General features: G+C 41.8%; 1 protein-coding gene across 3 annotated transcripts in view; it reads left to right on the forward strand.

The window, feature by feature from the left end:
* The window catches only part of DIAPH2 (diaphanous related formin 2), a 402,614-nt gene that overhangs the window by 21,649 nt on the left and 355,542 nt on the right, over window positions 1-25,423 (forward strand). For 2 of the 3 annotated variants that reach the window (XM_066640285.1, XM_066640287.1), the window contains exons 2-5: window positions 2,057-2,089; window positions 4,008-4,184; window positions 9,638-9,742; window positions 15,490-15,510. In XM_066640285.1, coding sequence (XP_066496382.1) covers window positions 2,057-2,089; window positions 4,008-4,184; window positions 9,638-9,742; window positions 15,490-15,510 — 336 coding nt within the window. The remainder of the gene's footprint in view (window positions 1-2,056; window positions 2,090-4,007; window positions 4,185-9,637; window positions 9,743-15,489; window positions 15,511-25,423) is intronic. The other variant, XM_066640286.1, reaches the window with a different exon arrangement.

Consider the following 25,423-nt stretch of genomic DNA (forward strand, 5'->3'; position numbering starts at 1 on the left):
CTGTGATGCATTTTAGCAGGTACAGTTTCATTTTTTCAGTGCAGTGTCCTCTGCTTCTCATCAGCTCAGTAACCTTTCAAATAAAGGTGAATTTGGACCAGAGTTCTTCATCTCAGTCCTGCAATTAGAGCAAAATGAGAGTTCAGACTGTTAATGGAGCTAAACTTCAGTAAAAGTCATACTTCAGGGACACTAACTGCTATAATTGACTGGTTACAGCTTGAATTATGTATGCTTTCACATGGCAACATTGATTGAACGCTAAAGACTTGTTCTCCTGTCACTGGAGAAGTTAATCAGTCATAGTTAAAAGCAAAGAAATGTGAGTTGTATTGTAATAGCTTTTTATCTTGTTTGCTATGGTCTTAAAAGTGAAGAATCAATCTATCCTACACTTTAAAGCATTGTATATAAAACACGGTATATGTTATTTAGATGAACAGCCGGATCCTAAACATGCTTGCTTGGAAGTAACTTGGAAACTCAGGGATTTTCTTGCTGGTGAGAGTGCTCAGGATTGCACCTTTGGATTCTAAACAATATTTGAAAAGGGTTGACTTTGCCAAGCAAAGCTATTATATGAAAAAAGTGGTATTGTGGTGTATAATTTTAAAAGGTTGAATTATGAGTTCAGGGTCTATAATGCAGAAGGAGAATAGAACTCTGAAATTGTCAGTTATTGTCTATTTTAGTAATTCCAAAGCCTTCAATAGGTTTGGAAAAAGTACATTGAAGAGTTTAAACTCTTAGAAATGCGAACCAGGATTCCAAGAACTATCCCGCTGGTTCTGTGGGCTGAAGAGAGACTTGGGACTTGGGAGTATGTGTTCCTCAAGTAGTGGCCTCACATGCTGCATAACAAACTACTTTTGAAACTGAGGGGGATTTCAGATACACTTGTGATGTAGCATGGAATGGTGTGCGAGCATCTATTCTTCAAAAATACAGAATCTGCTGGATGCATATATGCCTTTCAGTGAGCTTAAATTTTCTGATAAATGTAGACTTATGACAAAGTGTCAGTCTAGAATGGGTATTATTGGCGGTATAATGGAATAGCCATGCTAATAAGAATTTTCTTCAAACATGTTTCTTTGAAATAAACTGGAAATGCAGTAAAAGTGCACCATACTGTCTGCCATTATAGTGATCAGTAATTTTTCTACTTACTTGATCAGACTGGCTTTCTTTTTAAGGCAAGTGGTAACCCAGGAACTTCAATTCTGTGTGAGCTGTTCCATCCTTCAAATGCTGGGAAGTTGAAGCCTGAGGAGAAGATTAATGTTGACCAGCTTCCATTTTATTTTATTTTACAGTGCTTCATTTTTCACCCTCCTCACCCCAACAGTGTCTTTTCTAGTGGCTGTCTGCTGATGTTCCTGTGCATGTTTTTGGATTGTGAGCCCTTTTGGAACAGGCAACCATTAGTTATTTGATTTTCTTTGTAAACCGCCTGTGAACTTTTTTGTTGAAAAGTGGTGTATAAATTATGATGATGATGAAGATAATTGGTGTTGAGTAAATAACTAGGAAGTTCCTTCGATAAACCTTCTAATAGGGATTGGCTTGAAGGGTAACCTTGCGCTATCATTTGGTTGAGAAATTTTTTCTTTTGCTATTCTGTACTTGATCAGTGCCTGTTTGTTAGCTATAAATATGTTTTTGTGTTGAGTTTGAGAAACATGCAATATTTTTTTTCCTTGAAGTGTTTCATTCTCCTAAATGTTTTGTATTAACCTTGCTTATATTTGTCTTGACCATCTGCAAGTTCTTAACATTTTTGTTTGTATAGAGTTCTTTCATTTTAATGGCTCTATCTTGGAAGTACTAGTATAGATGGAGATGTAATAATGAGAATATATTAGGGCCATATAGCCAGCAAGCAGATGTGCGGGGAGGGGTTATGAAATGCATGATACTTCTGGGGCATGTACACCTCATTTTGCAAGAATGAAAAAGAGGGGTTGAAATAGCATCAAAACACTACTTGGAAACTTTTGCATTGGGTTTAAAAGGGTGTTGGGTAACACACTTTTTCTTCTTTTGATTTGAATAGAACCTTCAGATAAAAACTTTGGCAGATGATGTGGTAAGATTCTCATGTGCTGAGTTTCTATTTCTCTAGTGCATGCTGCTTGTATTGCATCAAATACATTTTGGACAGTAAACCCTGAAGAGTATGAAATGTTCCAGTAGGCGATTCACAACTTCCTATGAGGGGACGATATTTAGAAAAAGAATTTATTTCCTACCATGAGTTTAAAAGTCCCTTTTCTATTGTGTCTTGTATCCTTCCTCCCTGTGCTCTTTTCATTAGCTATTCACAGATGGTCAGTTTGGACACTTTCATCCCGGATGTTAACATTGACCTTTTAGATGTAAATTAAATTGCAGCAAGACTGACAATCTTAAGATGAGATGTGACTCTGAATAATAATGCACTTGATAACCATGATGGTCAAACTTTTGGGCAACTGTGCCACAGATCAAGGCCAAATTATGAGACAGTACTAGCCCCTATTTGGTGTGTTTGTGGCCTCCAGTCTCCTTAGTTAGGATGCAGCTGGCAGTGTGGGAGAGACCGACAAAACTTGAGTCTGGTTATATCGTGCTAATTGATTGTAATAGTTCCCATCCAGATGTAACGCTGCCTGTGTTAGTTGGACATGTGTGCCAACTAGCCTAGATTCTAGATTGTTTCTGATTAAAACTTTTGCTGCTACAATGCACATTGTGTGGCTCTTTCACAAAACCTGAAAATTCCTAATAAGAAACTGAACTTCTGAACTTCTGTGTTCATGGAGAGCAGGGCCAGGAGCATTTCCCACTCAAACCTTCCCCATGCATGGCTGTTGCTAAGCTATGCATGCTTCTCTGCAGCCAAGGCAATTCATGTCAAGCGGAGGTCCTTTTGTGCGTTCTCCGGTGAGCGTCAGCCTTCCCATCAGGCCTGTTGGTATGTGGGCCACACTTGGAGGAGGAATTAGCTGTGTATTTCAACTAATATGCTGGCATGCATGCACTGTTGAAAGGAAGAAGAAATTGACTAAACCATTCCGCCTGCAGTACTGAGCTTCTTAACACTACCTTCAACTAATGCCAAATCAGCTTGTAAAAGTGCTTTGGATGCAGTATAATAGCTAACTTGTTTGTATGAAAATGAGCGCTAAAAAAAGAGACTGTACTTAAATGCTATAACTTTGAGATGTTTCGATCTAGGCTCCTTATGAGCTACTTGAACAATGCTCTGTTATTTGAATATACCCAGTTTAAATGTTGTCCAGTCTGCAGTTTGAAGAAAATTGGATGTTCCACTTAGACTGTGATAAATATACAAAGGCAGGGATGTGTGTATGCTGTGGTCATGTGAATATGCCTCACAAGCACAACATTTGGTACTGGGAGTAAACTGAGATACTGAGAAGTTAGTTACTTACACCCAAAGACTGTGAAAGCAAAGAAGCCTCTTGAAATCTCATGAACCAGAGAGGAGGTGCTTTTCATGCCTTCTTGCTCCTCATCATGAATAAGAAGGCATTAAAGTGAAATGAGCACATATACTCAGTGAGCATAATATATACAAATTGCAGAACTTGGCTTTTTTTCCCTTGACTTAAAAAGTAGTTCATTGGTGCAGAATTTGCAGTCTTGAGTATATAAAACCTAAAATTATACACAGCCCTGATAATCAGCAGGTAATAGCTACATGCTGCATTATGTAGCCCAGCATTGCGTCTAATTTAATTTAAGACATGAGTTTTGCTGTAAAAAGACTGCATCTCTTAGCAGTCAACAGTCAACAAAACCTTTATTAGGCATAAAGCATTCTTAGCAGAACAGACTCCATAGTTGGACAGAAGAAAGCCTTGGAGTACTGTCTCAGAATTGTAACTGTATGGCTTAATTATCTGTGGCATGATTACTTTGTTATTAAGCATGTGGTACAATGCTTACATGAGCTGTATATTATATGCTAACTCTTAAGAAAATATTTGGTCTTTCTACAGCGCGACAGAATAACCAGTTTCAGGAAATCGGGTGTCAAAAAGGAAAAGCTTCTCATTCAGCACCCCATTGACTCACAGGCATCGATAAATGAATTGCCAGTGCCTCAGCCACTGTTTGATGAGCGTTCAATGAATTTATCAGAAAAAGAAGTTATGGATCTCTTCGAAAAAATGATGGTGAGCTTTTTGCTTTGGCTACAATGGTTATGAACAATATATAAAGTGAGAATTCTGTGTTATCGGTCTTCTCATTCATTCTTGTCAGCTATTGAACCTCTGAGGAAAAGAATTAATCCTTACTCCAGGGCAAATACAGACACTAATGAAATAATGCATGAGAAGAGGATAGATTAGGATTAGTATGTGGACTTTCCAGCATGGTTATCTAAAATGGAGGGTTGGAAAGTACATTTTGGTTGTGGAAGTGCTGCCAAAAAAGTAAGAAATTGTCATTTCCAGTAATGGAGCATATGGGTGGCAGAGGCATCTCTGTAATAACAGCTGATCATGCAAGAAGTACTTCTGTGCTTCATGGCAGGGACAGGTGTGACCCATCTTATGGGATGTTTTCCCCCTAAGTTTTGTGGATGCACAGTTCAAAGCCAAATTCAGTAGCCTGAAAGTTTGGTGATGACTTATGACATCATCGCCAAGTGTCTGAAGACACAGCCTCATCCTTGAGCATTGGAAGAGAAAGGATCCACACAGAGACATAGACCCCTTACATGGAATATAGACCATTTTTCAGTGGCAGTTTCATGGCTTTGTAGCATATTCTAACATTAAGAACTGGGATAACAGTTAGCAGACTTGTTCAGTGGGTAGGAGTAAGCTAATCTAGAATTGAGCTTCTTTTTTTTTTTTTAAATGAAAGTCTCAAAATAGTGAAATCTTTTTTGACAGTTATTTTCTGACAAAGTTCATATGATAGCTTTAAAAATTCTGGCAGAAAGAATGCTGAAGACTTGATGGCTATTTCTACATAATCCATAGACCCTGTTTAGACCAACTTGCTCTACTTGCCTTTTCGAACATTAGCAACTATACAGGTATCTGTGCAATAAAGTAACATAAATAAATAAAAACACCAACTGACTTTTCCCATGGAAATTAGGTATAAAGCACCTTGAAACAGCATTATGCTAGGTCTCTAACTTGTCATCTGGGACATACTTGCTTCTTTATTGAGAATGCCAAAGTGGAATGTTGTTTGTCTTGAACTGGGGGTGATGTCAATTCACTTTTCTCTGCTAACTGGACATAGTATAGTGGAAATGCCATGCTTTAATCTTCAGTCAATTATTTAGAGCAATTAATCATAGTTTGACTTGATGCTTTCTACAAATAACAGGCCTATTTCCTTAACTGAAGTGCATTATCAGTAAATCAATCGCAATTCAGTTGTTTGCTTTTCTATATCCCACTTCACACCTCTTCTGCTTGCAACTTGCAAAGCTAAGGAGTGATGAGAGCACATGAGAAAAACTGTGAATATCTTTCTTGTCCAATCTCATTAAAAAATAATCTGACATATTAATGAATAATCCCATCATCAGATTAACAGTGCTGCAGTATACAATCTGGATAGGTTGTATAGGTATAAAACAGGGCATCAGTGCAGCTTGTATCCTAGCTTACACTGTGCTTGTGACTTTAATGTGAGTTGAGCAACACATTGACCTCATGTTTGGTGATCAAATGTGAACTGTTGACCACCAGAAAGGAATGATGTCTGTTTTCATGCATTTCATGTTTGGACAAGTATGCCAGACCAGAACAAGCACTTAATAGTTAGCTAGTGATAGTTGGTTGCAACTGAGCTGATGGAGGGCTCCTGCCTTGTGTGTTAAAAAGTACATCTTGCTTGTTTCTCAAAATATCCCTAAAGCCTCCTGAAACAAATAACAATGTAAAACCATACCTTGGGCCCTTTAGTCTAGTGCAGTGGTTCTCCACATTTAGCACCAGGGTCCACTTTTTAGATTGAGAATCTGTCAGGACCCACCCGCTTGACATCATCAAGCAGGAAAATTTTTTTAACAATCCTAGGCTTCAATGCTACCTGCACGTACCCAGGAGTAAGTCCCATTGAGTATTACTGTTAAAAGCATATTTATTATTATTATTTATTCAATTTGTATTCCACCTTTCTCCCCAAAGGGCACCCAAGGCGGCTAACAATAAAAAACATTAAAATAGAATAAATACAAATAAACATTCAAATTAAAAACAAGATAAAATACAGAAGCAGTCAGCAATAAAATGCACAGTAAAAAACATTAATTTGTAAAAGCAGCCCTTATAAGGCCTCAAAGGCTTTCCTAAATAAAAAAAAAGTCTTCAGACCTCACCGGAAAGTGAGGCACCTGTCCTCAATTCAAAGGGGAGGGAGTTCCATAATGCAGGTGCCACCACCGAGAAGGCTCTTTTTCTGACCACCATCCTCCTCACCTCTCTCAATGGTGGCACAACCAACAGGGCTCAGAGAACAGACCGGAAGAAGGTGGTCTCTCAAATGCACTGGTCCCAAGCTGTTTAGGGGTTTAAAGGTCAAAACCAGCACCTTGAATTCAACTCGGAAATGAACTGGCAGCCAATGCAGCCACTGGAGCAGCAGCATGACAGAGTCATCCTCCAGCAACTACACGAGCTGCTGCATTCTGTAGCTTTTGCTTCTGGACCGTCTTCAGGGGCAGCCCCATGTAGAGCGTATTACAATAATTTATTCTTGATGTCATTATGGCATGGACCACCATGGCCAGATCTGCCTCAGACAGGTACGGCCGCAGCTGGCACAGCAGCCGAAGCTGGGCAAAGGCGCTCCTGGCCATAGCCGACACCTGGACATCCAGGAGCAGCTGTGAGTCCACGAGAACCCCCAAGCTGCGAACCTGCTCTTTTAGGGAAGTGCAACCCCATTCAGAGCAGGTCAATAGTCCAACATTTGCATTGTGGATTTCTGCACCAGGAGAACCTCTGGATTTAATTTCAGCTTGTTCACCCTCATCCAGATCCCAGTTGCCTGCAGGCAATGCTTCAGGACAGAGACAGCTACCCTGGAGTCTGGTGGAAAGGAGAGATGGAGCTGAGTGTCATCAGCATACTGATGGTACCCAACTCCAAATCTCCGGATGAACTCGCCCAGCGGTTTCATGTAGATATTAAACTACATGGGGGACAGTATAGAGCCCTGCAGCACCCCACACCTCAAGGGCCAGGGTGCCTAGCAGGAGTCCCCCAGTACCACCATCTGGGATCTGTCAGCCAAGAATGATTGGAACCACTGCAAAACTGTGCCCCCGATCTCCACCTTGGCCAACCGTCCCAGAAGGACACCATGGTCGATGGTGTTGAAAGCTACTGAGAGGTCCGAAAGTACTAGCAAGGATGCACTCCCTCCATTCAGCCCTCAGCATAGGTCATCCACCAAGGCTGTCTCTGTCCTTGAGCCAGGCTTGAAGCCATATTGAAAGGGATTCAGATAATCCGCTTTATCCAGGATCCTCTGGAACTGAGACGCCACCACCAGCTCGATCACTTTCCCCAGAAATGGGAGGTTTGAGACTGGCCGATAATTATCCAGTATAGAGGGGTCCAGAGAGGGCTTTTTCAGGAGCGAGTGAATCACCGCCTGCTTTAATGCGAGAGGCAAAACCCCCTCCCTCAAAGATGAATTTACTACCCTCTGTCCACTTGTCTAGTCCCTCCCAGGCAGATCTAACCAACCATGCTGGACAAGTATCCAGCGAGCAGGCGAACGGCCTCACACTCCGAAGGATCCGTTCACATCCTCAGGTTCCACAAGCTGAAAAGAATCCCACAAAACAGGACTGACAGATGCCATGGGGACATCACTAGAAATTCTCAACATGGAGTTCAACTTGTGGCGAATCTGAGCAATTTTATTCACAAAGTGCCTGGCAAACAGTAGACTTCCGTGTGTTCCTCCTGATTAATTGGTGGAGTCTGTTGGAGAAGACTCCGTACAACATGGAACAGTTCCGTTGGTCGGCTCTGTGTGGATGTGATGGTGGCAGAGAAGGAACGTTTTGCTGCCATCATTTCCACAGAGCAGGCCCTATAATGGGCCCCAGCCTGTGTTCGGTCAGACTTGTCATGAGTCTTTTTCCATCGTCGCTCAAGACCTCTAGCCTGCCACTTCAAGGAGCTGTGTTGACTCTGCTACGTGGCAGACGCCGCTTAGGAGTAATCTCATCCACAGCCCTGGCCAACTGTCTATTCCAGAGGTCAACCAGAGCTTCAGATGAGTCACTGGTCTTAGCAGCAGAAAAATCCGCAAAGCCCTCCGTAACTAATTTGGATCCATCAGTCTTTGGGGGTGGATAGGAGGCCGCAACAAGTCTAAACCTTACCAGGAAGTGATCTGTCCATGACAATGGAGTGATCTTAATCTTCTCCACATCCAGATCACCATCCCTTTGTCCCGACAAAAACACGAGGTCTATCATGTGTCCAGCACCAATAGGCGGGGGGCCTCCAATGCCATGTCTGAGGTCAACCCAGTCAGCTCAGGCAGGGAGACTGTTGGGCAGCAGCTTATGCATAGTAGCCTGTTAAAAGTACAGATCTGTAACATTTCCCCAAATGCTGTCACATACCATGGTAGCATCAAGTCTAATAGATTAAAAATAAAATATTGAAATGAATGGGGACACACCTGAAATTGGCTCACGACCCACCTAGTGGGTCCCTACCCACAGTTTGAGAAACACTGGTGTAGTGGCAGAGACCAATGTGTATGGCATGTGGTCTCTCCAATCAGTTGGTAAGCATATATCATGTAGCAGTGAGGAAAATATTGGGATAGCTTATAATGAAAACAAACTAATGAATGGATGTGATGTAACTATCCTGGCAGTGTTTCCTTTAAAATATTTTACATCAATGCAGAATTTATATTCAGAGAAGCTATGAAATTCCTCAATCTGAAATCTTACAGTGACCAGCGCGGACATCCCCAACACTGTGCCCAGGGCACAGGTCTGCGATGGCATCCCCCCCGGGCTATTGCTGCATTCCCTGTGCAAAAATCCGTTCTCCCCCCCCTCACCTGAGGCTCATGGAGCCTCGCATGACCCAGGACTGCATTGCGAAAGCCTCTCTGTTCCCCGACGCCCCTGTTGGGAGCCTCACAGAGACTTCCGTGGAGTCCTAGCAACTCGCACCCAGGGCTTTTGCCTCATAGAAGTCTAAGGCAGGTCTGCAACTGATGATGACCCACTTAGTGGGGGGCGGGTTGCTCTTCATGCATTTTGCTATGCCTTGCAAAATGGATTGCACTGTTCTTGTCTTGCAGTGTGTAACCTCTTCCTCCTGTTTGAGTATGCTAGTTCTGTTGTTCAGCTTTGATTAGGCAGGTACTGCAGGGGTGTGTGTGTGTAATTCTTTCCTCTCCCCACCCCCATGAATGAAAAAGGTTTGGGGTATGCATTTAAAGTTACTTCTGCACACCAGTAACTTAGGTAGTAATGTTAAATAGCCTGTCTGGAGTAAACCACTCATCCTTGCTCTTTCCTTCTTAAATGTAGAGCAGTGCCTATAGTCACAGAGATTAACTAAAACTGAAGTAATAATTCAATCCTGATAACATTATGCCTGTTTATTTACAGGAGGACATGAACCTGAATGAAGAACGGAAAGCTCCTTTACGGAATAAGGATTTGATCACAAAACGTGAGATGGTTGTCCAGTACATTTCTGCAACTGCCAAATCTGTAAGTAGGAAGCCTTTTCTCCTACCAAGATAGGTCAGACTAATACGCTTAGCATCATCTGCAGTTTTCAACTCAAATCTTCAGATTTCTGCTTCAATTTACCCTTCCTAGAGTGCTTACAAAGCTTCCTTCATAAAATCCTTTAAAATGCCTTCAACGATGGATAAAAGCCTTAATTAGAATGTATTACATATCTCACAACTGCTTGGTAATCTGAAACACGATGCTGCCTCCACTGTAAACCAATAAGTATCCGAAATCCACTGCTCCAGAATAATCATCACAGAGCTAGGGCTTTTTACAGTATCTCTTTCACAGTTAATAGCACAAACTTGGAGATACCGATAGTACTGTTTAAAGCAAGGTGTAAAGAGTGTTCTAACTCTTGGAGCATGTTCTTTGCTACTCTGACTGATACCCTAGATTCAGCACCCCTGAAAATAGACTAAGATCAAAGAACTATACACACAAATCTCTGTGTAGTGTGCCTTTTCAATTCCTTCATCCTGAAGCCAGTCCCTCCAATTGCCTGTTACGATTGCTTTGATAAATTGCTTATGATGCAGCAAGGAGTAGAAGGAGCTTCTTTTTCATTCTCTGGAACTTGCCTAAATGGAAATCTTTGAATGTTGTAATTGATCCTGTACAAACGTAACTGCAAATGGTGAGGATCTAGTGTACTTTAATGACCTAAACAAGTGGGGCAACTGCCTGGATTAGGTCCACTTCCTACAGAATAGCAGGGCTGCTCTTTAGAGGCTTGAGCAGATGATATTTACTGGTAATAATCAGATTTCTCCTTATTATGAATACGTATGTACCACTTTTCAACAGGAGTAGTTCACAAAGTGGTTTCCATAATAAAGTAAATGAAGTAAAGATTCCTTGTCCCGAAAGGGCTCACAATCTTAAAAAAAAAAAAAAAATACAGAAGAGACATCAGCAACAACCACTGGAAAAGAGATGATGGTGGGGCGAAGAGGGACAGTTGCTTTTCCCCTTCTAAGAGGACACCACTCTAAGGCCTCATGTTTGTACAAGCCATACGAATATTGACTTCCTCTTTTTTTGCATAGGAGAGGTTGTAAAGCTTTCTTAGAGGTTATGCTGATGTCATCTTTTAAAGGATGAAGAACTGTTTTTCACTGGGCACAGATTTTCTGCCTGTTAGTCATTTTTTTTTCTGTCAACAGCAAAATAAATGGAATTGTGACTTTCAGTGGGACTACAACCACTGCAGTGTCAGTTCAAAAAAACTTTTGAAAGTGTAGGCAGACTTGACACCTGTAAGTAGATTTACTTAAGTGTGACTAATGCTAGTTTTTAAAGTTACTGCCAAGAAATTTTTTTTCAGAATTTGAGGTTAAATCCCACATTAATTTTTTTTTGGGGGGGGGAGGGGTCACAAATGATTGCATCCTCAGCATTGGTTATTAGTACTAAACAAAAATGTATAGTAAGCAACAATTGCAGGGAAGTCCCATGAAGTACACCTCTAATTCTTTTAGCTGCTACAGCATTCCATGCCAGTGCTGCCGAATATCAACTTAAGTTGCTCTTTGTAGCGGTACCAGAACAGAGTAGCTGCGTGTGTTATAATTTGCCTTGGTATCTAAGGGCAGAAATATGTTCCAAGTGATAAGTGAAATTTGCCACTAGCCTAATTTCAACAGAATTACATGATGCACAGGATTTTACTTTGAAATTCCAATGAATCTCTTCCCATTTTTGTACTCAAGTTATTGTCTGGAATAAAATGCTTTGGGAAACACAAGCTTGCATATTCAGTACTATTTTTCAAATACCTAAAGGCAGAGACATAATCATTCTACAAAGCTAAATCTGAGTGCAAAATGCAGATAACAGTACATGAATAATCATGTGTTATATTAAAATGAAGTAGTAAATGAGATTATGTTTGTGTTTGCCTATAAATGTGGAGCAGAGAACTCACAAAGAATCATCAATACACAGCTTGGAACATACAAACTGTACAACAGTGCACATAATCTTAAACACACATGACTACATTTATTTGAAATAACATGTTTTTGCTTGTCTATTTCTTAACTGTCTCATGAGTGAAAAGGTTGGATCTGCTTTATTAAGTAAAAACAAAGACGTCATGGATGTTTCTTTAAAATCCAGAGTTGAAGGCTTTACATCCTACTCGGCATACAGCAATCATACAATGCACAGCTTCATGAACACACAGTCTAGGGTTACAGACTGATGTACTTTTTTTCCCCCTTGGGTTTGAACTAGACTTAGAAGTATTATTGGTTCAGATAATTCATGAGAAAAAATACTTCAGTGTTTTGATTATTATGTTTGAGAGCTATTCGTGGAACCGCTTGTGTTTGGAAAAAGAGCATCGTAGTAATGGTTCCCAAGCAAACCTATGGCTGCAGTCCTGCTAGCTTTCATTGATATACTTCCTAAACTAGTTTCTACACAACAGTAAATATATTTATGAGGTACTGTGGTAGATAAATGTGGACTGGGGAGACTTGGTTCAAATCCCCATAGTTATGAAGGTTACTAACAGTGCAATTGTATGCATATCTCTTTAGAAGCAAGTTCCTTTGCTTTCAATGGAGCTTACTCCCAGGAATGTGTGTATCGGATTGCAGCCTAATTCAAAGGCTTGTTGGTAAAACTCACAAAGTAAAACTGCCCTGATGATCTAACCATGTAATGCTTCTTGGTCTGCAATGCTTGCTTAGATATGGAGAATCTCTCTAGTGCAGGGGTGCCTAAACCCCGGCCCGGGGGCCACTTGCGGCCCTCAGGGACTCCTAATGCGGCCCGCGGGAAGCCCCCAGTCTCCAATGAGACTCTGGCCCTCTGGAGACTTGCTGGAGCCCATGCTTGCCTGACGCAAGTGCTCTCAGCATGAGGGTGACTGTTCAACCTCTCACATGAGCTGTGGGATGAGGGCTCCCTCCACTACTTGCTGTTTCACATTTGTGATGCAGCAGTGGCAGCAAAGGAAAGACTGACCTTGCTTTGTGCAAGGCCTTTTGTAGACCTTGAGTTATTGCAAGACCTTCATTCAGTCATAGAAGTTCCATCTCTAATATATTAATGTATGTAAATTTATTCAAATTTGAAATGTAAATTAATTCTTTTTTTCCCCGGCCCCCAACACAGTGTCAGAGAGATGATGTGGCCCGCCTGCTAAAATGTTTGGACACCCCTGCTCTAGTGTCTGCTCTTGGCAGGAGGAATGGCAGGGAGTAGAGGAGTGACCATGCCTGGTTCTGAAACTGTTTTGCCTTATACAACAAGTTCACTGTTGAGAGAAAAGGCACACTAATTATAGCATACAAAATCAATTGTTAGTTTGATATCTGGCATTTTTCAAAGGAAACAAGCTGAGTCAGCTCTTGAAGGTGTTTTAATGTACCAGCCCACTCTAGACAAACTAAGCTGTGGCTAGAGCTGCTATCTAGCTATTTGAAATGGTGTTTAAGCTTTGATGTCACGATCATGAAAGGTTGACCAGAGACAATTGAGCAAAAGGTCAACTGTACAGTTGCCCATCAGACTCCGTTTTACTGATTGACTTTGCTGCTGTTGCAAAATCAAGGGAACACTAGACAGCTTGGTGCAGGAGATTCCTCATCCATTTCTATTGTAGGCTTGATAAAAGGGGTGAGGGACTTTACTGGATATTGAGCAAACCTGAAATATGAAAAGATGTAACTTTTTGGTTGGATACATGCTCTGTAACATAAAAAAATACTGCACACGTTCCCCAAGGAGTATTAGCTGACTAAGGGTGCAATCCTTACCAACTTTCCAGTGCTGACTTAGCCGCAGTGCAGCCCCAAGATAAGGTAACATACATGCCCTTACCTTGAGGAGGCCCCCCCTTGACTGCCTCCCCACTGCAGGATGCAGTGCACGCCACATTGGCACAGCTATGTCAGTGCTGGAAAGTTGGTTAGGATTGCGCCCTAAATTTGCAAAGTCTCACATGTTACCTCAAATACCAAGCAGTAGTGAGGAACATCTCTGGAAGTCTCAAAATCAGAGATAATCTGATGTGATTATACCCATTCTCAAGATACTAATTCAATAGTATTCACTGACATGTAGCATTCTGTCTTTCATTTTCCTAGGAGAGCTTTTTGGGGGGTGGGTATGGGGGAAGGTACCTTGACCTCTAAATTAGATATGTTTGGGGTACTTTGCTGCCTAATTATGTTTTGCGACATCAGAGCCCCAGGGCAGATATGTCAGAATCCTCCAGGTGAAGAGCCCTATCTCCATAGCCATACGATTAGAAATTATGTGTGAGTTGGGAATGTCCAAGTTAATTCTTGAAGTTCCCCCTCATTCCTTGAGTTCCCACTCCTCCTTTGGGTGTGGGAGGAGAGCAGCTGTGCGAGTGGGACCTTCAGGTAACTGGCACTGGTGTGTAGACACTGGGTCCTGTGTAGCTTTGGTAACAGGGCTGCTTCACATGGAGAATTTCAAAACAAAGAGATGTTAGATTCTTGACCAAGTCATTAATATCTTAAAAGTTGTACCTGTTGTCTTATGTTAATTAGAAGCCATGAGACAGAGCTCTTGAGTAATTAGTAACTTGATTCTGTGCTTTGCTGTTCAGGCAGCCGGCAGACATTCTAGCGGTAAAACTCCTAATGCTGGTGTTTAGTACATGTGGGGGACAGCAGAATCCAGAGGTCCTGTTATGCTGCACAAATAACTTTTGGAGATGGAGGGGGCTCATAGCCCAGGTCCACTGTGTACTACCTACTTCTTGTATGTCTGACAGCCCAATCCTATGCATGTCTACTCAGAAGTAAGTCCCATTATGTTCAATGAGACTTACTCCCAGGAAATCATGGAAAGGATTGCAGCCTTAAGCATATAACAGTAACATAGCAATGTGCTCACTGGAAATTGTCAGCTCTGTTTCAGTATATTGGAACACCAGCAACATATTGGGTGGAGTGGTACAAGCATCCCAAATATGACTGGACTGCCCTTCAAACCAACTGTAATCAGTTCCTTTTTACTATTTGCTGGCTGTCCTTTGTTTTCTACTCCTTGGTATCAGGCTCAAGGTTCCATACCTGCTCTGAGCTACTTTGTCAAGGATCTGGGCCGAGGAGAGATGTTGAGAGAAGTTTGCATTTCCCCTGCAAACCTTTCAGTCTGATTACTGGACTAAAGAACACATTCCCAGTATGATATGAGGTAGGGACATGGGAGTCCATGTGTAGTAGTTGGATGGTTGTAGGAGGGTAAATGGAACATGACTTCCTTTGTGTACACATTTGTTTAAAACAGATTTATTTAAAGAAGAGAACCAACTGAATTCTAAAGGGTAGTGAAAGTACTGTCAGAATTCGGCCTTCTGTTGTATAGCAAGCTGTGCTCAAAATCTTGTATCTGATTTTGGCTGCAGATAGTTATGAACCTAACAAATGACGTTTTTGGGTTTTGTATTTGCATGTACTAATTAATATACAGTGTCTCACTAGCCAAATAAGTCTCCTTTTTCATATTAAAATGTTATGGATATAGACAATTAAAAAGCTATTCAGAATCTCTACTTCTGTAGCTTATTGAGGAAATTGCATTTGTCAATGATTTGTGTGTCCTGTATGAAATATCTTTACTAGTTACTAACTACTAAGCACTTGTTTGAAATGCTTAAGCTTCCTAATTTCTGCTTTTGTTTGGTTTTTCTTTCATTGCTATCACTCTTCTCCGTTGATCTCTGCATGCAGATTATTGGAAGTAAAGTTCCGGTGAGTATGAGTGGTGTGACACACCTGACAGAGGCATGATGGTAACCCTGTAAGAAATGTAGAGTTTGTTTGTGATTACTGTACTATACTTGGTGTTGGTCTCTTGCATGTCTCTTTGATCCCATATTGTGGTTATTTTATTGTACTGTTAAAATAGTACAATTAAACCATGGCTTTTGCATGATCTCTGAACCATACTACTCAAACTATTTAGGCAGAAAACATTCAGACTGACAAGATTCTGTAAATTATTGTAACTACTGTTTGATCTTAGTTGCAGCACACAAAAGGTTATGAAGCACAAATAGCTCTAATTTTCAAGATTTAAGAGGGGGTTATAAACTGGGCATAATTCAACCAAGTTTAGACTATTTCATTCTACAGATATTTGTGGATGTGTTGAGAGTTCAGTTCCCCTGCTTTAAAGAACTTTAATATTTGGCTAGGTTTTGCTTAATCTTTTTAGATTCTAGTACGAACAGTGATTCCAATTTTGAAAAATTTAACAGAAACCTGAATCTAATGGTCTGTCTAGAAGCAAGATATCAAATGTTCTTTGTAAACAACTAATTGATGTTTTTCTAGGAGTGGGTTTAATTCAGCAATTTTCAACCACTGTGCTTTGGCATTTTGGTATGCTGTGAATGGTCTGCAGGAGTTTGCGGGGAGGGTCATATATTAGTAGGGCTGTGTTGGGGTTATAAGCCGTGATGGGTATGTGCAATCTCTTGATGTTAGACATAGGCTACCTCAAAATGCCAGGTGCAAGGGAGGGCAGCAGGATGCAGGTCTCTTATTGTCTTGTGTGCTCCCTGAGGCATCTGGTGGGCCACTGTGAAATAGAAAAAGGTGGACTAGGTGGGACTTTGGCCTGATCCAGTGGGGCTCTTCTTATGTTCTTATGGCCGTTGGGATATGTAAGCCCTCAATTGTCCAAAAACCGATGGTGTGCTTTGACAACTTTAGTGCCTTCTGAGTATGCTATGAAATGAAAATGGTTGAAATTTGCTGATTTAATTCATGGTAAACATAATTCAAACAGCATATGTACAATTTCTGGCATCTTTGTTTTTGGCCAAGTAGCAAAAGGGTAAAGTAATTTCCTAGCTTTAGACTTGAATGAACTTATTGACAGGGTCTCAGCAATAAAATGCTCAACTTCTTCAGATATATCTTCAGATACGTTACACTGAGAGGGGTGCCCAAACCCCGGCCCTGGGGCCACTTGCGCTCCTCAAGGCCTTTCAGTGTGGCCCTCAGGGAGCCCCCCCGCGGTCTCCAATGAGCCTCTGGCCCTCCAGAGATTTGTTGGAGCCCACACTGGCCCGACGCAACTGCTCTCAGTGTGAGGGTGACTGTCTGACCTCTTGCATGAGCTGTGGGATGAGGGCTCCCTCCACTGCTTGTTGTTTCACATCTGTGATGCAGTAGCGGCAGCAAAGGAAAGGCCAGCCTTGCTTTGTGCAAGGCTTTTTATAGGCCTTGAGCTATTGCAGTGGTTCTCAAACTTTTCCGTCTCGCGCCTCCCCTGATCCTTGTCGCTATTGGCCACGGCTCCCCATTACAACACCTCATCTCAGTTACCCCCAAAATGGGGATGAAGTATATAATTATACACTAGAAACAAGGCTGCCAGCACTCTGATGTTACAATCCTAACCACACTTAGCTGAGAGTAAGCCCCATTGAACAAAATAGGACTTACTTCTGAGTAGACCTGGTTAGGATTGTGCCCTGAGTTTGTTAGCAGCACACCTGGAGGGTTTTGGAAAGGGAGAAGTGATGAATTTGTTGGGGGAGGGGAAGACTTTGTTTTGTGTTTATCTGCTAATTGCAAACTGATGCAAACTGAGACCTAGAGACTGTTTGGCTGGAATCCTAACCCCACTTTCCTGGGAGTAAGTCCCATTGAACACAATAGAACTTACTTCTGAGTAGACCTAGCTAGGATTGTGCCTTTTGTCTTACAATAGCAGCCAACAGAGTACCCCCCCCCCCAAAGGAGGCAGGAGGAAAAAGGGATGGCTGAAAAGGAATGGGGATTTTTTATTTTTAATTAATTTTTGGAGACAAAGACATCAAGAGTGGCTTTTTTTCTTTTTAGAAGGGGGAGGAAAAAGAGAAAGGTGAGGACACACACCCCATGCCTATGTAGTCTACTCAGACGTAAACCCCATTTGAGACAATGGGGCTTACTCCCAGGAAAGTATGGAAAGGATTGCAGCCACATCCAGCAAGATTACAACTCACCCGAAAGTAGATGGGGGCTGCTCACACACACACCCAACATGCAAATGCCACCCCTGTTCCCCCCAGGCAAGATGGAGGGATGTAGGCTGGAGCATTTGGACACCCCCCCCCCACTAGGAGCAGGCTGGTTCCTTCTTTCCCAAGCAGCCTTGACCAATCCCAGGATGCCCAGGGTGAGGGGCACACTGGGAAATGTAGTCCTTGGGGCGAGGTTGCACATGGAGAGAGCTCTATGATGAGATGCGGCACCCCTGCCTGCCTGCCTGTCTAGCCAGCCTTCTCCCTCACCTCCCCCCACCATGTTTCACATGCCCTCCCAGCCTCACGCTGCCCCACCCACCTTGTTCACAGCTGCAGAAAAGCAGCAAGTCAGCAGGCAGCACGTGCAGCAGAGCAGCCCAGCCCAGCCTCTCTCCCCCTGAGATGCCTGCCGCCTCCCTGGAGGCTAGTGAGATTGAATACCTGATTGAATTGAATCAGACTGAATATGCACAGATACCTCAGAGTTATCGCAAGACCTTCATTCATTCATATAAGTTCATCTTTATTATATTCATTTATTTAAACTTATGTAAACTTATTCAAATTTTAAATGTAAATTAATTATTCTCCCCCCCCCCCCGGCCCTTGACACAGTGTCAGAGATGATTTGGCCCTCCTGCCAATAACTTTGGATACCCCTGATCTAGGTTCTAGAAAGTTCTAGTTGGTTCCCATGGGAACTAAGAGCCTAATCCTGGGCTTGGCGTGCCGGGGTCACTACCAGTGTGCACTGTCGCAAACGTGCTGTAAGGCATGTTTGTGGGTCATATTGCTGGGTGAGTGCTGGTGGTAGCCCGGTGCTGGGCTACTGCCAAGCAGGCACCCGACAACCGCTGCTTGTCAGTTGCCCGGACCGCCGTGCAGTGGAGAGGTAAGCAGGGATGTGGGGGAGGTGTTCTGGGGAGGGGGAGGGCGGGCAAAGAGCGGGGAGGAGGTGTGTCAGGAGGCGGGAAGAGGTCAGGGGGAGGCATTTCAGGGAAAAGGAGCGGGGCTGGACTGGTGGAGTGAAGCTCGCTGCCTTACATGGCTCACCACCTTTGGGTTGGCGGTGAATCGAGTAGCCCCATTGCAGGACTACTGTGCTTACCCAGGGGAAGGGGATGAAAGTTCCCTTCTTCTGAGGTGCTGCCGGCAGCTGCCTTGGGTGTGCAGGATGCAGCGGCAGCCATTTTCGGTGCTGCAGCAGCCCTGTGCCCCAGGAAGCTCAGGATTGGGCTGTAAATTATCTACAGCTATTTGATTCTCTAACAATTCTATCCCTTGGCTTCCAATTCAGATTCACCAGTAATATTTCTTCATTTTGACAGTGGCGTCGCTAGGGGGGTGTGGGGGGTGATGCACACAGGGGGGTGACATGTTAAAATCACTGTGGTTAGTAGTAACCCCATCATGTTATATACCATTGGATGTGGAATTTTAAACGGAATGCAATGCAAAAAACCAGAGTGAAATATGTTTCTATCAAAAGTTATGGCCCAAAAACCAGAAAACAAAAAATGCATGGATCCCTATGGAAAGTGAGCCGTATCATGCGTTTAGTCACGAGTGGGCAAACTTGTCTTAGTCCGTCGGAAAGGGCAGGCTGAGAGGAATTCAACGGTACCAGAATGGGCCTGATCCAATGAATTGAGCCCTATGGAAAGCGAAACTAAACCTCACGGTCGCGTTTACTTGTGAGTAAGCAAACGTGCCTTGGCTGGTGTGGAAGATCAGGTGAAGGAGAGTGCAAGGCTACCAGAATGGTCTTGATCCTATGCACCTGCAGCTAAACAAGTGCTCCAGAAGGCAACCTCCCCTCCCCCCCCCCCACTTAAAAGGATCCAAACAGAGGCTTCAGCTGATAAGGTGAATTTTTTTGAGACTTGCGAAGCCAGCTGGATCTTGACAGTAATCTAGTTTAAACAGAAGTTCTTAAATTGAACTGGTCACTGGGTAGGGCTGAAAACCTTACTGATTTTGGAGGGGGGTGTTATTGTAGGCAGGCTACAGAGGAAATTCACTTGGTGGAACAGGACTGGCTTCTGCTTATTTATTTGTTTTACTTTAATTATTTATACTTATTTATTTTAATTTGCCTGACGATGTCATTTCCACCCTGACATCACTTCTGGTGGGTCTTGGACAGATTGTCATTCTAAAAAGCAGATCCCAGTGCTAAAAGTCTGAGAACTGCTGCAATAAGGTGTTAGTAAGTTGACACCCGGGGGGGACGGGACGGGACGGTGTGACACCACTAATGACCAAAATCACTAAAATCATATTTTGGAAGAATAATACTCATGTTATATATCAATCAATGCATAATTTCATGCAGAATGTGTTCTATCTTTGTTCTATCAAAAGGTACAGCCAAAAAACCACTGGGGGCAGAGTGATGGTACATCACCACGCCCACCACCTGGGGTGTTGCCCTGCCCACTGCATGGGGGGTGATGCGCTGGCATTCCGCACCAGGTGACGCGAACCCTAGTGAAGCCACTGCATTTTGAGTGTGCCAATTCCATGATATGTCTTAAATTGGCAGCTTGGAAAAAATCTAGTATTATAGTAGCCTGAAATACTTATGGAATGCCAGTTGCAAGTGTTTCTGTATGTTTACAAGCATTGTAGTTGAAATACTGCCATGTTTTAAGAAGTCATTACTTTGAACTACTGGTGAAACAATCCAAACCAATTCAATTTCAATATTTTATTTATTTAATTGATTTTTAAAATCCTGCCTTTCTTCCTGTAGGGCATTCACGGTGGCTTGCTGGCATTTTAAAGCAATAATAACAATAATGAAACAGTAAGAACCTGAGTGGTTCAGCACCAGTTAAGCAGCTGAAACCCCAATTAGATCATGTCTGAGAGTTGAGTCAGCATTTGCCACTAAAAGCCACCCTGAATAAAAATGTCTTAAGACACTGCTGAAAGGTCTCCAAAGACAGAGCAGATCTCCATATGAAGCCAAGCAGTTCTTCTCTTGGTGCCAGTTCTAACGCTTCTTCATGTGAGAAGTCAGCATTTCTTAAGATGTTTGTTTTCTGAATTCTTAAGAAGAATTAAAGGTATAATTGAGACTTTAATCATTTTACACCGCGCTAAACTGTTCAGAATTGGATAATGGGATGCAAACACATTGTTTGGGAGTAGTGTGTGTATGTGCAACTGTGCTCATTTTAGGTAAATAGCATTCAATCCAGATTGGGTTTATGGGTAGATGAGAGGGTTAAATCTGGATTGGGAACTACCTGTGGCCTCTATTTACCAGACTCATCAGGACCAAAGTACAAATTTAAAGTAATTGCCTGGTTTTGGCTCTCGGTGTTTCACTTCTGGTTTTTGTTGTGCTTAAGCCCTTCATTGAAGTATTGCTCATTTTCCCACTAATGCCTGAGTACACATCACAGTAAACATTTCATCTGTTCCTAATTAAGGGGCTGCAACAGTGCTGCTAGCAGGGAATGGCCATGTTTCAAGCCTACTATGGGAAAGTTACTAAAAAGCTCTCCAGCTAGTTGTGTGAAGACTCAGTGTTGTTCATTTTTGGTGAAATCTGTCTTCAGACACAGAAGTGATTCCCATTTCTCCCTATGAATAAGCAGTAGGAAATCTAGACGAACTTCTGCACCACACATTATTACACAATATAAAGCTGTAACCCTTAGGACTTAACATTATTGATTTACATTCATAGAGCAGTATTAACTGTAGGAGAAATTAAAGTTATGCCATACTGTGTCTAAAGTACTGAGATGCGAAAGATAGTTTAAGAGCTAACATTCCAAGTTTGACCACTGCACCCTGGGATCTTAAATTGTAACTCTAAGAAGGAATATTTGAGATTTTTTTTTTAAAAAACTTGAAACTGCTGATAATTGCAGTGGAAATGGGAAGAGCTGTGGCTTAGTGGAAGACCACATGCTTTGCATGGAGAAAGTTCTGGGTTCAGTCCTTGGCACCTTCTGGCACCTTTCCCTACCTTCTGGTAGGGTAGGGAAAAATCCCCTCCTGAAGCCCTTTAGACCCACTGACAATCAGAGGTGACACAACTGAGCTTAATGGGCAAATGGTCTCACTTTCTATATAAGGTAGCTTTCTGTGTACCTATGGCGTGTTTTAACATTGAATGTACTGAAACTGGCTGTGTGAACTAAATGAAAAAGATGGCCAATGAAACATGTTTGGGACACCCACCCCCAGCTTTTGGGTCCCAATTTCATATCCTGACTCATTTGCAAACTGTTGATAATATAGATGTAGAACTTCTGGGTTTTGATATGTTGACAAATTCCAACTTGTTCTAATCAACTACAATGTTGAAAACTTCTGAAACATGGTGCGTGTGTGCGTGTGTTGGGTGGCCAAGCCTAAAGGTTTGCATCGTCATACTGAGCCAGAAATTAAACACTGTATACATATGGCATCTGAACTGGAACTATATATCTTGTTTTATATCTATATCCATATGGGTCATAGACAAATTATTGGACAAACAGAGTCTTGGTAGTATCTCAATAAAGTAAGTTAATTTTGTAAAAGTGTCAGGCAAGTTACCAAAGGCTTTTCCTCTGAAAGGTAGGGGGGAGGTATCTTAATGTGTAACGTAAGTTAACTACAGTAACAATGTGACGCAAACGCTTCCTTCCAGCCCTCTATTGTGGACTCTTAGCACAATATCATAATTAATATTTGTTTTTATTTTGGGATTGTCCAGATGTCCTCCAAGATGTTCAGTGTACAATAAACTTGCTTCCTTGTGTTTCTCCCACCAGAGAAGTCTGCCATATTTAATGATTTGAACTGATGATAAAAAAGTTGATTACTTTGGAGAAAGAGTTCCTAGATGCTCTTGGCTTTATCCTGTCTGTCCTTAAGATTGTATACCTGTGCTATTTAACTTAGTAGGACACAAATTAACTAAAACTCTACAGTGGCCATTTGAAATTGACCATCTTTCAAGAGTTACTACCCACACCTGCTTGGTCTTGGTTCTTCCACTTCACAAGAGGCTATTAAGGGGCCAGGTGTACTGTTTAAAAAAAGAAAGAAAAAAAAGATGGGAGGACAAATAAACTTTGGGGGTCTCTTTCATTCATGGAATGATTGAATGAATGAATGAATGAAAGGGCGGGATGAAGGGTACCTGAACAAAAGTGCTTGCTAGCATGATAGGAAGACAGAAGTAATGAAATGGTGATTGGAGAATAATTTTTATCTGTGTTTCATCAATTTTAAAAAGCAGTCCATACTTACTACTGTAGGTTAGGAACCCTTTAGGAACAGTGATAAGCATATCTTTAAAATAACTGTGATCCATGAGGGAGGATAGACTTGCACAATAATAAATCTTTCTTGTAAAGTGTGAGTTGATCTTGGACATTTTTACATAATATCTTTTCCTGCACCTTTATTACTTCCATTGGCAGCTCCAAAGTTTTCAAAAAGTAATCATAACTAGAATATAGTGACATACCACCGATGAAGACTGAAGCTTGTTTTAATAACTTGTACTACAGGTTATACATTTTAATCATAACAGACCCTTCTATGGAACAAAGTTTGAGTAAATTTCAAATGCAACCCTTTGATTGCTAGTTTCCTTACTTGCAAGATACCAGTCTGCTAAAACCAAGAAGTTAAATATCTGACTGCAGTGCACTCAAAATGTGAATTATTACACATTTAATATAAATATTCTCCCTTTATTATATGAAATGAGTATCCATCTATGCATTTTTCTGCAGTTCATTACAGATAAGCAACTAAAATAATGAAATGACAGTTGAAACACCTTTCATTCTTGCCATGTCTGAATATTATATTGAAAGAAACAGGCCCGAGCTTTAGCACTTCAAATTAGCATGTCTATAGCACAAGAAGATGAACAGAGTAATTCTGATAGGTTGCTTCCAGCAGAAAGGAAATTGGGAGACAGTAATCCTGTTAAGAATTATCCACTATGAACCATAGGAAGGAATCGGAATATTCAGGTGAAAGACTTTGAAAAATGAATTATGAAAGCCATCTTTCAAAAGAGTTTGAAAAGAATTGAAATGGAAGATATGCCTGAATTGCCACTACGTACTTAGACCAGAGGTATAACTGTAATCATTGGAATGGATGTGGTGGAGGGTTGGGGGGAGGGCATATGCTTATGGGGTGTATCTCTCTGATGTCCTCTTTCATAGACCTGAGCATGCATGTGGCATTTCAGAAAGTTGTTCTTGGAAGACTGTTATGCCATATTTCACTGGACTCCTTAAAGTGTGTCGTGCCTGGGGGGTGGGGGTGGATTCAGGCTCTGAAAAGAAATCCTCTCTCTTACCTCTTGGCAGTTATTGGTGTTGCCAGAAGGTTTAGATCCCAAATACACACTCAAAGTCCCAAACAAACTCATGAAGTTGCCAGATATGGAAAACATTTCATGCAATAGCTGCATATTTTAGGATGGTTTCCAGGGAAACAGTGTAATACTAAGTACTGTTTTAAAAAAGAGAGAAAAAATTCTCTAATTCTCATGATTCTTAGCTGTTTCCTTCTCAGTTCTGCAGTTTTATAGCAAGAGCATCATCATCACAGAATACTGTCTTGCTAAAGGCCTCATGTGACATGATTACTGCTTTAACATGGTAGTGTCCTGCACCATTCCAGAACCACCATTCAGAGTGCGATACCATAGTCTTTCGAGACTGAAGGTTACCAACAACAGGTCCTGCACCATTATATAAACGACTGAAACAAGGAGCAAATGAAGGGAGGTGGGGAGGAAGACATAGTTCCTTTCCATGAGAGCACTGATGTTTGACACAGTATGTCTTAAACTGTTATCAGAAGTGTTGGACATGACCAAGCTAAAGTACCTGCTGCTTCTCCAGTGGGATCTCCATGTCAGGGTCAGTCCTCATTGGGTAACTCTTCCCTCTCAGGTAGGCAGGCCAGAGGTAAAGAAAGTTCCTGAGGAAGAGCGGCTACCTGGACTTCCCCCAGTCTGACCTAGCCACTCGACCAAGCAGGACAGAGCTGGATCAGCTCCCACTGAACTCCCACAAGAGAACACAGGGAGCCCTCACATACATAAGAAGGAGCTCTTATGGGTGGAAGATATCTGTTTTCAAGACAGAAAAGAAGCTCCATTGGGCCTTCTCTATTCAGTGTATTCAGTACACTGACACTCAAAGTCAGTGTATTGCAGAATAATGGTTATGTGAATTGGACCTTAGCCATTCCTTGTTAATTCACTTAATTTGATTGTCTTGTAAGTTTTTGACAGTCTTGATAATGGCATTGGTGGCAGTTATATAAATCAAAATACCTTGATCAAGCATGTCTAATTGCCTAAAGAGGCAAAAAAGGATTAGAGTGCTTGATGAGGTCCCTGATATATAATTAAGTACCAAACACATACAAATCCTGTTATAGATGCTATGGGTGAAAAGAAACATGTGAAAAATGAATGACCTATCTTCATTAAATTCAGTCAGGCACCATACAGAGCTAAGGAGTTTTAAAGGTGGCCTATTAATAACGAGTCTTCTAAAATAAGACAACTTCTTGCAACTTGCCAAAAATGTGAAGATAATTCTTTCACTTTAGTAAAGAGATGTTTTCTTATTCTTCTGGATTTTAAGCATCATAAC

The sequence above is a fragment of the Tiliqua scincoides genome, chromosome 12 (genome assembly GCF_035046505.1).
Source record: "Tiliqua scincoides isolate rTilSci1 chromosome 12, rTilSci1.hap2, whole genome shotgun sequence".
Taxonomy (NCBI): domain Eukaryota; kingdom Metazoa; phylum Chordata; class Lepidosauria; order Squamata; family Scincidae; genus Tiliqua; species Tiliqua scincoides.